Raw genomic sequence first — 15,537 nt, 5'->3', positions numbered from 1 at the left:
CACAGAGAACCCCTGCCTCGAAAAACCAAAAAAAAAAAAAAAAAAAAAAAATGGAAGAGAGAATCTTAAGTGCTGAAGATACAATAGAGGAAATAGACTCATCAGTTAAAGAAAACATTAAATCTAACAAAAGCTTAACCCAAAATATCCATGAAATATGGGACACCATGAAAAAAACAAATCTTAGAATAATAGGTATAGAAGAAGGAGTTCAACTCAAAGGCACAGAAAATTCATTTAACAAAATCATAGAAGAAAACTTTCTCTACCTAAAGAAAAATATGCCTATGAAGATACAAGAAGCTTACAGAACACCAAATAGAGTGGATCCAAAAAAAAGTCCTCTTACCACATAATAATCAAAACACTAAATATACAGAGCAAAGAAAGAATATTAAGAGCTGCAAAGGAAAAAGGCCAAGTAACATATAAAGGTAGACCTATCAGAATTATACCTGACTTCTCATTGGAGATAATGAAAGCCAGAAGGTCATGGTCAAGCATTATGCAGACATTAAGAGACCATGGATGCCAGCCCCAGACTACTATACCTAGCAAAACTGTCGATCACCATAGAAGGACAAAACAAGATATTCCATGGCAAATCTAGATTTCACCAATACCTAAACACAAACCCAGCCTTATGCAAAATACTAGAAGGAAAACTCCAACCCAAGGAAGATGGCTACACCAACAAAAACACAATTGATGATCTCATAACAGCAAATCCCGAAGAAGAAAATGCACAAATTAACATCACCAACGATGAAAACTAAATTAACAGGAGATAGCAACCACTGGTCATTAATAACCCTTAATGTAAATGGACTCAACTCACCTATAAAAAGGCACAGACTAACAGATTGGATATGAAAACAGAATCCATCCTTCTTCTGCATACAAAAATGCATCTCAACCTCAAAGACAGATATCGTCTCAGAGTAAAGGGTTGGGAAAAAATATACCAATCAAATGGACATAAGAAATAAGTGGGTGTAGCTATCCTAATATCTAACAAAATAGACTTCAAACTAAAATCAGTCAAAAGAGACATAGAAGGTCATTTCATATTAGTCACAGGAAAAATCCATCAAGAGGAAATTTCAATACTGAACATCTATGCCCCAAATACAAGGGCACCCTCATATGTCAAAGAAACACTTCTAAAGCTTAAATCATATATTAAACCCCACACACTAATAGTGGAAGACTTCAACATTCCCCTCTCACCACTGGACAGGTCATTCAGACAAAAAATGAACAGAGAAATAAAAGCACTAACAGATGTTATGACTCAAATGAACTTAACAGACATCTATAGAATATTCCATCCAAACAGAAAAGAATATACCTTCTTTTCAGCACCACATGGAACCTTCTCAAAAATTGACCACATACTTGGTAACAAAACAAACCTCAACAAATACAAAAAAAATTGGAATAACCCAATGTACCTTATCAGATCACCATGGTTTAAAACTAGAACTCAACAGCAATACTAATTCCAGAAAACCCACAAATACATAGAAATTAAACAATGCTTACCTGAATCATCAATGGGTCAAGGAAGAAATAAAGGGGGAAATTAAAAACTTCCTAAAATCCAATGAAAATGACCACACAACATACCCAAACTTATGGAACACAATGAAAGCAGTGTTAAGAGGCAAGTTCATAGCACTAAATGCCTACATAAAGAAGCTGGAAAAATCCCACACTAGTGAATTAACAGAACATTTGAAAACTTTAGAACAAACAGAAGCAAACTCATCTAAGAGAACTAGATGACAGGAAATAATCAAATTGAGAGCTGAAATCAACAAAATAGAAACAAAAAAAAAACAATACAAAGAATCAATGAGACAAAGAGTTGGTTCATCGAGAAAATCAACAAAATAGACAAACCTTTATTTAAACTAACCAAAAGGCAGAGAGAGACTATCCAAATTAACAAAATCAGAAATGAAAAGGGGAACATAACAACAGACAAGGAGGAAATCCAGAGGATCATCAGGTCATGTTTTGAAAACCTGTACTCCACAAAATTGGAAAACTTAAAGGAAATGGACAACTTTCTGAATAAATATCACTTACCAAATTAAAGCAAGGCTAGATAAACAAATTAAACAGACCTATAACTGCTGAGGAAATAGAAACAGTCATCAAAAGTCTCCCAACCAATAAAAGCCCAGGACCAGATGGTTTCAGCTCAGAATTCTACAAGACTTTCAAAGAAGAACTAATACCAATACTCCTCAAATTATTCCACACATAGAAACAGAGGGAACATTGCCAAACTCTTTATGAGGCTACTGTAGATGGAGCTGTGGGCAGGCCTGCTTTTCATCCCACCCAGCTCCCGCATGGCTAGCTTTACACCTGAAATAACAACACCCAAGCTGTATTCTTTTAAACACTGCCTGGCCCATTATATCTAGCCTCTTCTGGCTAACTCTCACATCTTGATTAACCCATTTCTATTAATGTTTGTAGCACCACAAGGTGGTGGCTTACCGGGAAAGATTCAGCATGTCTGACCTGGAGGCTGGCTCTATGGCATCTGAACAACTATGCTTTCTTTCTCCCAGCATTCTGTTCTGTCTACTCCACCTATCTACATCCTGCCCTATCAAAAAGCCAAGGCAGTTTCTTTATTAACCAATGAGAACAACATATAGACAGATGACCCTCCTCCATCAGGCTACAATTACCCTGATACCCAAACCACAGAAAGACATTACTAAGAAAGAGAATTACAAACCAATCTCACTCATGAACATTGATGCAAAAATACTAATTAAAATACTGGCAAATCGAATCCAAGAACACATCAGAACCATCATCCACCATGATCAAGTTGGCTTTATCCCACAGATGCAGGGATAGTTCAACATATGAAAACCTGTCAACGTAATCCACCATATAAACAAGCTGAAAAGTAAAAACCACATGATCATCTCATTAGATGCTGAAAAAGCTTTTGACAAAATACAACATCCCTTTATGATAAAGAGCAGGAATACAAGGAATATACCTCAACATAATTAAGGCAATATACAACAAGCCAACAGCCAACATGAAACTAAATGGAGAGAAACTCCAAGTGATTCCACTGAAATCAGGAAAAGACACTCTCTCCATATCTATTCAATATAGTTCTTGAGGTCCTAGCTAGAACAATAAGGCACTAAAGGGAGATCAAGGGGATACAAATTGGAATTTTGCTGATGATATGATAGTTTACATAAGTGATCACAAAAATTCTACCAAGGAACTTCTACAACTCATAAATACTTTCAGCAGTGTAGCAGGATACAAGATTAAGTCAAAAACTCACAGATGATAAAAGGGCTGGGGAAGAAATCAGAGAATCAACACCCTTCACAATAGCAACAAATAGCATAAAATATCTCGGAGTAACTCTAACCAAACAAGTGGAAGACTTGTATGACAAGAACTTTAAATCTTTGAAGAAAGAAACTGAAGAAGACACCAAAAAGTGGAAAGATATCCCATTCTCCTAGGTAGGTAGAATTAACATAGCAAAAATGGCAATCTTACCAAAAAACAGTCTACAGATTCAATGCAATGCCCATCAAAATCCCAGCAAAATTCTTCAAAGACCTTGAAAGAACAGTACTTAACTTCATATGGAAAAGCAAAAAGCCAGGATAGCCAAAACAATCCTGTACAATAAAAGAACTTCTGTACTCAGAATGCAACCTCAATACTGATCCCTAAGTCCTCCTTTCATGCTGCCAACATAGAGTATACACTCTGCTGTGTGCCTGTGCAGAATACTCAGTTCAGTTCCAATGTAAACACTATTGTGTGTGTGTATACACAGAGTATACACTCTGCTGTGTGCCTGTGCAGACTACTCAGTTCAGTTCCAATGTAAACACTATTGTGTGTGTGTGTGTGTGTGTGTGTATATATATACACACATAGAGTATACGCTCTGCTGTGTGCCTGTGCAGAATACTCAGTTCAGTTCCAATGTAGGCACTATTGTGTGTGTATACACACATATAGAATATATGCTCTGCTGTGTGACTATGCAGACTACTCAGTTCAGTTCCAATGTAGGCACTATTGTGTATCTACTCATGGTGTATATCTATATCACAGTATATCTGTATTATAATAGGGGTGTCAACATAAGTGATACCTTTAGTTAAACGAGATGACTGGCAAATACACAGTTAGCTAAAGGTCAGCTGTTCTCTTACAAGCAGGTACGATCAATGCATTAAAAATCAGACATATAAGAGCTGGGACATAGCTCAGGAGTAGAGTGCTTGCCTAGTGTTTGCAAGTCCCCGAATTCCATCCCCATCACCCTATCCTCCAAGAAAAGGCAGTTGGACACCTAACTAAAGATCTATTAGTAGAAGCTACTATAATGAGCCTAGACCCCTCCTAGGGTGTGGTGGTAAGCTAATGTTCTGTCTCCTTTTCTCTAGCTGGTATTTTTTAACATCCCCTTGATGGCTTACATATGTTGGAGCTTGCTGCAGCGGTGCTTTGGTTACAGCTTCAGGTCTCATCTCCACCAAGGGAAACGTTGGAAGATTATATCCATTTACCTGCTTATGCTTCTCCTGTACACGTGGCAGGTTTATTCCTGCTACTTTCTTCATGTGACTTACGGCACTCTAGCCTTTTTCTTCTCCCCTCTGCGGACCTGGCTGACATTGTTGACACCTGTACTCATTCGTTATGTGTGGACACTGAACTCCACTGGACTTGGAACATTCATGGTGCAATTAAAAAGCCATCTGAGCTCCTGAAGTCCATGGCTTACAGCTGGCAGCCTGGCAGAAGTCCAGTCTTCCCATTTGTAGCCCAGATCTCTGCCCCAGTGGCAGATGGAAAGCTGGTGTCAGGAAGCCGGCAGTCCTTAAAATCTGGATGGTGGAGGCGTTAACTACTGATCCGTGCAGTGTGGACTGCAGAAACACCTAACAATTGATTCTTTCTTCCTCGGGAGGCAAAGAGCCCTGATCAAGGAGATTCCCAGAGTGGGGGTCTCTGTTACTCGAGTACCTCAGCACTACTGTGTTTGTTAGGATCATCCTGTGAAAAGCATCCAGCCCAGGCCTGGAATTCAGCAGCTGTCCAGGGTGCCATTTTACACCTAGCGAACCTGTGGAGACTTGGGCTGGATCTTGACTACTCTTGAAATTTTACTTCCCAGCCTGTTTTCCCATGGATTATGGGCTTTCTGCTTCCTTAGTCGGGGCCGTTTTCAACTAATCGAATAAATGAATGAATGGTAAATATCACAAATGTCTGGTTGAAAAAAAATAGCTCAATGGTTAAGAGCATGTACTTCACCTTTAGAGGACCTGAGTTCGATTCCCAGAAACTATGTCAAGTGACTCATAACTCCCTATAACTCTAATTCCAGGTACCTGGATTCATTTGTGCACAGATATACACATAATTTAAAAATAATAAAAAAGATAATTTTTTTCAAGACAGGGTTTCTTTGGTGCCTGTCCTGGATCTAGCTCTTGTAGACCAGGCTGCCCTCAAACTCACAGAGATCCGCCTGCCTCTGCTGGGATTAAAGGCGTGCACGACCACCGCCCGGCCAAAAGGATAAATATTAAAAGAAAGAAATATCGAGGCTGGAAAAATAGCTCAGTGATTAAGAGAATTGGCTGCTCTTCCAGAGGCCCCAGGTTCAATTCCTAGCACCCAAATGGCAACTCACAACTGTCTGTAACTCTAGAGCCAGGGGATCTGACACCTTCACACAGACACACTTGCAGACAAAACACCAATGCACATAAAAAAAATTAAAAAGAAATGTCACAAACGGGCCTTCATTGAGAACCAGAGGCCTGGTGTCTGGGGCTTGGAGAGTCACCACGGGGCTGCCATAGACATACTTTGCAGGCAAAAAACTCAAGACACATGAAAAAAAAAAAAAGAATTAGAACACGTATCTAGTAGGTCAGAAGACGCAAGGCTGGGACTTTAGGAGGTGGGGCGATGGAGTGGGTCAGGGCCTGACACCTGGCTCGGAATTCAAGTCTGGAAGTCCGCTGGCCAGCAGAAGCCAGGTGAAGGAGGCGTGGCTCGGTCTCCAGGAGGAGAGGGAGGCCGGCTGCGGAGCTGTGGGCGGGTCTCAGGAGGGAGAGGGAGGCGGCCTGATCGATAGGTCGGGCAGAGTAGGCGCGTCTCTAGGCAGGCGAAGGCGTAAACTGGTGGCTCGCTTGTCCGGGAAGGCGGGGTCGCGTCACTGGAGAGGAAGGGGCGGGGCGCGATATGTGTTGCCGGAAGCGAGAGGTGTTTTGGGCACCGGAAGTACAGCGACGGGGCTTAAGCGTCCTGGCTAGTACCTGTGACAGGCTGTGATGGCGAGCTCGGAAGCCGCAGTCCCTTTTCTTGCTCCTCCTCTGGAGCAGCTCCGGCACTTAGCAGCGGAGCTGCGGTCGCTTCTGCCTCAAGTGCGGGGTGAGTTGTGGGAATCTGAGGCCCGGGGCTCCTGAGGGCGGTCGGGCGTCAAGTCAGGGCTCCGCTCATCTGTGTTTTGCTTTCCGGGTGGTCCGGCCTCCCACGCTACACCCTCAAGTCGGCGAAGCCCAGGAGACAACCGAGGAATTTAATCGAGAGATGTTTTGGAGAAGACTTAGTGAGTGTCTCTGCCGCTGCAGACTCTTCCTCATCGCTCCCTGCATCCCCTCTCCCCTCTCCTGTCCCCAGAGGAGATGACAGTTCTCCCGCTCCTCATCCCTTCTGCTACTCATCCTCGGCACTTGAGGCTGAAATATAAAACGATTTCTGGAGTTGTTTTGGAGCTGTTTATGATGATAAGGGTGGTGAAGGGACGCGTTAAAAAAGTCTTAAAAAGTCCGTGTAGCAGTTGCAGCTTTAACCTTTTAACACTAACTTTGGCATCCGCCGCCTCTGCCACCCCCAGATGAGGCAGCAGTGAACCTGTCAGAGGAAGCCAAGATTCTGACCATACTGTTTTCCCGACTTCCACTGCCATCTCCACGGGTGAGCTTTATTTCCTGGGATTTTTGTGCTGCTTCTAGTTTTCCTCTCTCCTTCTCCACTCAGCTCACATTTATTTTCTCCATTTATCAAAGGAGATTATAGTTCTTACCACACGGGATAATTGTGAGAATCAGATCGCCAAGTGCGTAGTAGGGTAGAAAAGGTCTAAATTCAGCCTGAAACTCAGTCAGGTTAGTTCCTCGTAATTTTAAAAGCCCTTTTTTGATTTATAGCTATTTCTCATACACAGTCCCCATCTGACAGATGAGCAAGCAGGTTTAGAGAGTCGGGTCAAGATTAATAAATGAAGGAGGTGGAGTCAAAAGTCTGTGAAGCAGCTGGGCAGTGGTGGGGCAGGCCTTTAATCCCAGCACTCGGGAGGCAGAGGCAGGCGAATCTCTGTGAGTTCGAGGCCAGCCTGGTCTACAAGAGCTAGTTCCAGGACAGGCTCCAAAGCTACAGAGAAACCCTGTCTCGGAAAAGCAAAACAAACAAACAAACAAACAAAAAAATCTACAAAGTATCCAAACAATACCTGTTACATAAAACCCTTTGGTATTAAATTGTTCGTTTACCTATTTATTATATTTAATTACTAATATGTGGTTATTATAAATTTCAAAAGATAACCGAAGTGCACTGAAATGCATATCTTCCCACCCCAGTCCATCCTTCTGTCTCATTCCCATTTCTTTCTGTATTATACTTTTGTGCATAGATACATCTGTGTGTGTGTGTTTCTTTTCACACAATGCAATGATTAGCTACTATAAACATTTTTTATTTTTTATTTTTATTTTTTGGTTTTTTGAGACAGGGTTTCTCTGTGGCTTTGGAGCCTGTCCTGGCACTAGCTCTGTAGACCAGGCTGGTCTCGAACTCACAGAGATCCACCTGCCTCTGCCTCCCGAGTGCTGGGATTAAAGGCGTGCGCCACCACCGCCCGGCTAAACATTGTTCTATACCTTTCCAAAATTAATGTAACTTAGAACTTGATTCTTAGTGGCACATAAATATTGCCCGGTTTTGTAATGCTTGATATGAAGTAGAGTGAGTATAGCTGTAGCGTAAACAGTACTTGGGGGGCGACTTTTAAACTGCCCCCCACTTGCACCTATTGTAAGTGGCTCTGTAAAATTGTCAGATGTAACCTTTGTGTACACGTGTGTTGATAGAAGAAAACTCCAGAGGTGAAATTACAGGAAAAAAGAATGAATGCATTTTAAATAATCCTTTATTATGTGACTAAAAGTAAAGCTAGTTATTAGCTGTCATCAAAAATGTCCCGTGCCACATTTTCCTAGAGCTACATGAACTCCAGAGTAGGTTGTCTTATTTAAGTTTTTATTTTTATTTCATGTCTAGGAGTATTTTGCCTGTATGTATGTGTACATGAATTGTATGCTTGGTGCCAGTGGAGGGCAGAACAAGGCACTGGATCTCCTGGAACTGGAGTTAAAGATGGTTGTGAGCTGTTAGATGGGTGCTGACTTACAACAGGCTTTCAGAAGACATTTGATCATACTTTATAGATGTTTGATTTCGTCCTCAGTGAATGGGCTGGCAACATTGGTATTGAGCATTTGCTCTATTCTTTCTGAATTCGTCCATCACCTCCTAGGAAACCCAGAGGATCTGTGAGCAAATCCATGTTGCCATCGAGGAAATTATTGCAGTATATTATTCACTTCCTAAGGATCAAGGTAAGTCACCGTGTGCACAGTAGTGTTGCATTTATAGGCTTGGCCTTTAAGGTAGTAGACTATATCCTGGTGTTGCATATTAATATGTAAACTGTATTTATCAATATGTAAGCTTTATTATACATGTTTATCTTTAATGTAATATTGTTATATATTTATGTGTAAGCATATTGTACGTGCCTATATTTCTTCAATTTTGAGCATGTAGCTTTCCCCCGTAAAATAGTCAAAGGTAATTTTATAATGTGAGTGACTTCTGTAGCGCTCCATGTGCTACAGTACAGATGCTATACACATGTAATTTTCCATTGTTACTGCCTTGCCTGATTCTTTAGAAAGTATGCGTGTGTGTGTGTGTGTGTGTGTGTAGAAACACATGGGGATGTGCTCTCATTCTATTGTGAGTTCTTGTGTGTGTGTGTGTAGAAACACATGGGGATGTGCTCTCATTCTATTGTGAGTTCCTGTGTGTGTGTGTGTGTGTGTGTGTGTGTAGAAACACATGGGGATGTGCTCTCTCATTCTATTGTGAGTTCCTGGGATTAAACTCAGATCATCAGGCTTGTGCAGTAAGTTCTTTTACCTACTGAGCCACCTCAACCGGTTATTTTATTTATTATGCATACACTACTGTCTGCATGTCTGCCTGTGGGTCAGAAGAAGAGGCACCAGACCTCATTACAGACGGTTGTGAGCCATCATGTGGTTGCTGGGAATTGAACTCAGAACCTCTGGAAGAGCAGCCAGTGCTCTTAACCTCTGAGCCATCTCTCCAGCCCTCAACCGGTTATTTTAAAAAGTTATTTATTTGATGGGTATGGGTATTTTGCCTGCATGTATGTCTGTGTATGTCTGTGTAGCACTTCATGTCTGGTCCCTGCTGAGGTCAGAAGAGGGTGTTGGATTCCCCTGGAACTGAAGTTACAGACAGTGTGAGCTGCCATGTGCGTTTGGAAATTGAACCTGGTCCTCCAGGAGAGCAGCCAGTGCTTCTTTCTTACATGCTGAACCATGTCTTCAGCCCTCAACTGAAGGATTCATTATTTCTGTCTGTGCATACATAGGTGCATGCATGTGTATATGGGTACATGTGGAGGCCAGCACCTTGTGTTTTTGAGAGAGTCTTCTTTGGAGCTCTCTGATTTCCCAGAGAGCCTCCTACCCCTGCTTTGTCAGCACTGGCATTATAGGAACACTTCTCATGTAGGTTCTGGGAATTAAACTCAAGTGTCACTTTCTCAAATAGGCTGCCTTCTCAGCCCCTAATTCACTTTCTTTCCAGTCCATTCTGACAGTTACATATGCTTGCTGAATCTCAGCTCCGTACCCATGCCAAGGCCACCCTCCCCTCCCCCACCTAGCCTTACACCATACCGTTTGCAGACCTTCACAAATCACATGCACACCAGCCTGACCTGCAGGTTTATACCTTCACTGAAGCTGTGCTGAAAACATGTCATAGTTCATCGGGGTCACTTACAAATGTTTTAAACTTCCCGTGTTTTGTCCACAACTATCAAAGGGCCAGTCTCCTTAATGAAAGAATACACATGGGAAGACTCCAAAACTGTTGGAGAACGGCTCTAAGGAATGGCAAGAGGGGTAATAAAATGACGTAAGAATTCAAGTAAGACTTGAGTCTTGTTCTGGTGTGTGATGTGAAGCATGTAGATGTCTGTTACCTCATAGCTCTGTAATGCTAGGAATCCAGAAAGCAGGTGGTGACTTAGGAAATGACCAGGCTACTTACTGTTTGGGTTTTGCCACAGGAATCACCCTGAGAAAGCTGGTGCGGAGTGCTACTCTGGACATTGTGGATGGCATGGCCCAGCTCCTGCAAGTGCTTGTCTCTCCATCTCCAAGGTAACCATGCTAGTGTGGGATGACAGCTAATGGACTTCCTTGACTCGGGGAGGAAAAATTGACCCCAATAACAAAGTCATATATTGTCCCTCATGGAGGACAGTATGTAAACAGGAAGGAGTGTTTTAGGAGATAGGAATCTTGGTTATTGATGTGTCCTTATTACTTCCTCTTTTCAGCACTGAGAACAGTGACCTTATTTCCTGCAATAGTGTCTCAGTAGCATGCCAACAGGTGCCTAAGATTCCAAAAGGTAGGTAGAAGTGAGCTATTAGCTGCTGGCCAAAGTAGAGAGGACTCTCATGTCCAGCTTCCAGCTTTGCCTTACATAAGTAATTTAATTTCTATGAAGATTTAAGTGAAATAATATGTAGTTTATTATCATAGATATTAATTGACTTTAGTACCTTTTACCATTCCTAGTACTGATTTTTGCTTTGGTTTGGTTTTGGCAGTGCTGGGGTTTGGGCCCAGGGCATGCCAGCTAAGTGCCCTACCTCTGAGCACTACCCCTTACATTCAGAGTCCTCCTCCTGCTGTGGCTCTGCCTCCTGTTGAACACACACAGTTTGCTCTCCTTCTACTGCCCCAGGAGCAGCATCGGGGAGTACACAGGAAGAGTTAAAAAGCAGAGTCAGGCTGACTAAGAGTGGTTATCAAGCTCAGAGTGGTTTGATAACCAACACCATGAGACAGTTTTATTTCTTCTTATTAATCCACTGTCCAGGCAGAGGATGTAGTAAGAAAAGCTTGACTCTAAAGTATGTTGGTTGCCCTTAAGAAAAAGGCTAGGTTTCTTCTCTGGTTCTAGTGCTTCTGATCTTCACCCCTAGATAACAAAGCTGCAGCCCTGCTGACGCTGACAGAGAGTGTGGGTTTTGTGAAAGATGCACATGAAGAAATGGAACAGGTGAGGGCACGCTCCTCTCTTTTCTGGTCACTGGAGCAGCTCCCCACAGTCTCGCTCCTGTCTTCCATCTCCCCTGGCTTCTGGCTTGTGTCTTATCTTAGTACCACCCCTCTGTTCCTCGCTGGACAAGGAGAAGGAGAGTGTACTTTACAAGTTCATTCAGTTTTGTAGCTGATAGCAAAGCAGGTGACTGGTGGTGGCAGCGTGTTCGCATTTGCATATATGATGATGTGTCTTAGGCTGTAGAAGAATGTGACCCCTACTGTGGCCTCCTGAATGATTCTGAGGACAACTCTGACAGCCACAATGATGAGGATGGTGTAGTAGGCCTTCCAAGCAACCGGGACTCCTACTGGTCAAAGGAAGATGAGGAGCTCATAGCCCCGTGCCTTGCGTTGGTGAAAGCATCCAGAGCTTCCCTCAAAAAAATCCGGATCTTAGTGGCTGAGAACGGGAAGAAGGATCAGGTGGCCCAGCTGGATGACATCGTGGATATTTGTAATGAGATCAGCCCCAGGTAAGCATGTGTCACCTTGAAAACAGGCCCACTGTGGTTCAAGCTGCTGCTGCTCCAAGTTTCCTTCAGCTTTTTATATTTTGAAAATTTTCAAGCCTAAAAAAGATTGAAAAAGTACTTCAGTAACTAGCACTATATACTATTTTTGAATTCTTCTAGTCACCTATTTCTCCTATGTGTTTAATTTCTCCTTAAATAGGTACAATATGATAAATAACTTTCACCCCTAAGTATTTTATCAGCAACCTAAGAACATATATTTTAGAGTTACATCAAGATATTTAAGATTTGATGTAATAATAATACCTAATACTTAGATTTCTCTATTTGTCTCGTGCTGCATTTGGCATGTTTAGTTCTTGCAATCTAGAATAGCTTCCGTCCCATCTAGTCTGACTTGACATTGGCATTTCAGAACTATATATTGTAAATACACAAATAAATTTGGATTAATAAGCTTATTTTCTCATAGTAGTAATAAAGTTAAACTTTGGGTCAAAAATATGAGAGTGTTTTGTACTTCCCTCTATCTCCTGTCGGGGAGCAAATTATATTGGTTTTTCTTCTTGTGGTACTAAATGTGGTCACGTGGTTATAGTAGTGGCCTCTTTAGAAGGGTACCTTTATCTAACGTGCTCAGCTTCCATTGATGAACTCTGCTAGTATCTCCTAGTTGTCTTTGGCTCAGCTAATCATTCCTCATCCTGTGAGACCCCAGCTTCCTAAATAGGATGTGTTTGTTTCAGTAAACGTTGGCTGAACTGCTTCTCATTGCAAACCTGCTTACTCAAATTAAGGAACTGGGTTGGTTGTGTACTGAAAACAACCACACTGAGATCTGAACCCCCTTTTGGTTAATGATTATATTTTCCTTCTGCTCTTAGTGTGGATAATTTGGTTCTGAGCATATATCCACCTATGTGTCACCTCACTGTGCGGATCAATGTAAGTACTAGCTTTGAATTGGTAGAATTTTTTTAGTCTCTGGTATTCCCTATAAGCTATAGAGCATTTATATCTTTGCCAAACTTGTATACAGATATAATAGTTTCCCAATTCTTATATATATTTGTGCTGATTTTGAGTTATAATAGCCATCTGCTTTGATTTTTTTTTTTTTTTTTTTTTTTTTTTTTTTTTGCTGGTGGTACACGCCTTCAGTCCCAGCATTTGGGAGGCAGAGAGAGGTGGATCTCAGTGAGTTCGAGGCCAGCCTGGTCTACAAAGCGAGTTCCAAGACAGCCAGGGCTACACAGGGAAACCCTGTCTTGAAAAACCAAAACCAAAACAAAAAATAAAATTTTTAAGCCTTTTGTTGTGGTTGTGGTGCTAGGGATTCAAAGTAGGCTACACTAGGCAAGGGCTCTGCTGCTGAGCTATAGCTCCAGGTCTTGAGCTCCAGTTTTACTGCCTTGGGCTTCTTAAATTCTAAACAGGAACATCTGCTAGTTCTGCATCGGCCAGAACTGTCCCAAACTCTGTTAAAAGTCTTTTTTTTCTCTCTTATGGAATAGTCTTTTTATGTGTAATCCAGGCTGCCTTAAAACTCACTATTCTCCTACGAGGTTGAGATTATCCTTTTTTTGTTGCAAATTAAAAAATACTAAAAATGAGCCAGGTGCAGTGGTGCAGAAGGTAGAATTCTGTGATTTCAAGACCAGCCTGGTCTACAGAGTGAGTTCCAGAACTACATAGAGAAACCTTGTCTCAAAAACCAAGCAAACAAAAATTAATTAATTAAAAATAAGATTTTCTTAAGTAGAAAAGGATCCATAATGTACTAGCCTAACCTAATTCATTCATTCATTCATTCATTCATTCATTCATTCATTGTGTGTATACACACATGTCACAGTTGTGTGTGTGGAGACCAGTGGATGACTGTGAGAGTTTTTCCCAGGAATCATATTTGGGTTGTCAAATGGCAGCAAGTGTGCTTACCCACGATCCATCTCATTGGCCCTAATCAGCATTTTTGTTGTTGAATATTTTATCTTCAAGGTTCCTTCCTTCCTTCCTTCCTTCCTCCCTCCCCCCCCTTCCTCCCTCCCTCCCTCCCTTTCTTTCTTCCTTCCTTCTCTTTCTTTCTTTGGTTCTGGGAGTTCAAACTTGGGTCTTCATAAGTGCACAGCACCAAGCCAGTTCTCCTGCCCCTTTAAGGATTGTTTTAAATGATTCTCTTATTATTATGTGTATCTTCAGGTTCTCCTTTCTTTGGGTGCCAGAGCTCATCCAAAGCTCTCTCTCTCTCTTTTTTTTTTCTAGTCTGCAAAACTGGTGTCTGTTTTAATAAAGGCGCTTGAAATTACAAAGTAAGTCTGAAGGCTTCTCCCTATGCCGCTTGTCAGCCCAGCTCTGTGTGTGTGTGTGTGTGTGTGTGTGTGAGAGAGAGAGAGAGAGAGAGAGAGAGAGAGAGAGAGAGAGAGAGAGAGAGAGAGAGAGAGTTGGGGAGGGTCTGTGGTGCGGTGGGACAGCCATCTGTGACGAGGAATACCTTCTTACTGTGGTTTGTGCCTCCTGGACATGGCTTTGCCCTTCATACTATGTTAACATTCTTTCTGTTTTATTCCCAGAGCCAGTCATGTGACCCCCCAGCCAGAAGACAGCTGGATCCCTTTACTCATTAATGCCATTGATCACTGCATGAACAGAGTTAAGGAGCTCACTCAGCATGCAGCTGAATTATGAGCTGCCAGGCTGTTCTTACTCCTCTTTCTCCTGTTTCTCCTCACTCATAGCCAAGCTCCAGTGTCTGCTTTTATTTATTTATTTTTTTCCTGGTGTCTGCTTTTAGAAGTGGAGCTATGACAGGGTGGGTGCTTGCTGGATAGAAAGGGAGCTCCTGTCTGTATTTCACAAGAGATTGTTATCAAGATTGTAGGCTAGGACAGATTGGCAATTATCTATAAGTCATAGGAGTGTGATATGCTTCTGTGCTAGACACAAAAGGAATTTCTATACATTTGTGATCTGAGCTGTTTCTTGGAGATTAAGGAAGTTGTCCTATTCTCTATTTTACAGTAAAGTATATTATTTTATTAAGATTTTGATGATCTCAATAAAATGCTTACCTCTGTCATTAAATGTTTCATTTAATGTGTTTTCCAAAGTGGTATTTAAAATCTTTTATTGTAGCCAAGCATGTTGGCATAGTGCTTGGAAGGCAGAGACAGGTGGATTTCTGAATTAGATGCCAGCTTGGTCTATATAGTATATTTCAGTACAGTCAGAGAGCTACAGACTTAGTCTCAGAAAGAATAAGAACAAAGAAAAAAAAACAGACTAGAGACATTGCACAGTGGTTAGTACTGCATATGGTAGTAGGTTAGTGTCTCAGTTAGGGTTTCTATTGCTGTAAAGAGACGCCATCAACACAGGATTTCTCTGTGTAATAATAGCTCTGGCTGTCCTAGAACTCATTCTGTAGACCAGGCTAGTCTTGAGCTCACAGAGATCTGCCTGCTTCTGGAATGCTGGAATTAAAGGCGTGTGCCACCACACCTGGCCCAAACCATTGGGGCTGGAGAGAG

General features: G+C 41.8%; 2 protein-coding genes across 4 annotated transcripts in view; both read left to right on the top strand.

Annotated features, from left to right (window-relative positions):
- The window catches only part of Tmem62 (transmembrane protein 62), a 32,709-nt gene extending 27,424 nt beyond the window's left edge, over positions 1–5,285 (top strand). For all 3 annotated transcript variants that reach the window (XM_050134336.1, XM_050134337.1, XM_050134338.1), the window contains one exon: positions 4,467–5,285. In XM_050134336.1, coding sequence (XP_049990293.1) covers positions 4,467–4,793 — 327 coding nt within the window. In that variant the 3' untranslated portion in view covers positions 4,794–5,285. The remainder of the gene's footprint in view (positions 1–4,466) is intronic.
- A 999-nt stretch (positions 5,286–6,284) lies between these two features.
- Positions 6,285–15,085, top strand: Ccndbp1 (cyclin D1 binding protein 1). Its single transcript, XM_050134382.1, has 11 exons — positions 6,285–6,468; positions 6,587–6,646; positions 6,935–7,014; positions 8,636–8,717; positions 10,487–10,580; positions 10,760–10,833; positions 11,414–11,490; positions 11,730–12,007; positions 12,892–12,952; positions 14,273–14,319; positions 14,581–15,085. The coding sequence occupies exons 1-11, from the start codon at positions 6,369–6,371 to the stop codon at positions 14,693–14,695; spliced, it is 1,068 nt and encodes a 355-aa protein (XP_049990339.1). The 5' UTR covers positions 6,285–6,368; the 3' UTR covers positions 14,696–15,085.
- Positions 15,086–15,537: the final 452 nt, after the last annotated feature.

This window comes from Alexandromys fortis, unplaced genomic scaffold (genome assembly GCF_014885135.2).
Source record: "Alexandromys fortis isolate MF-2015 unplaced genomic scaffold, M_Fortis_MF-2015_v1.1 scaffold_6, whole genome shotgun sequence".
NCBI classification, from domain to species: domain Eukaryota; kingdom Metazoa; phylum Chordata; class Mammalia; order Rodentia; family Cricetidae; genus Alexandromys; species Alexandromys fortis.
This window is presented reverse-complemented; position numbering and strand designations above follow the sequence as displayed.

Excerpts from the sequence above, each read along its gene's own strand:
- Ccndbp1 (XM_050134382.1), top strand. The coding sequence starts at position 6,369 with ATGGCGAGCTCGGAAGCCGCAGTCCCTTTTCTTGCTCCTCCTCTGGAG. Across the intron at positions 7,015-8,635 it reads TTCCACTGCCATCTCCACGG|GAAACCCAGAGGATCTGTGA; the intron begins GTGAGCTTTATT and ends ATCACCTCCTAG. Across the intron at positions 11,491-11,729 it reads CACATGAAGAAATGGAACAG|GCTGTAGAAGAATGTGACCC; the intron begins GTGAGGGCACGC and ends GATGTGTCTTAG.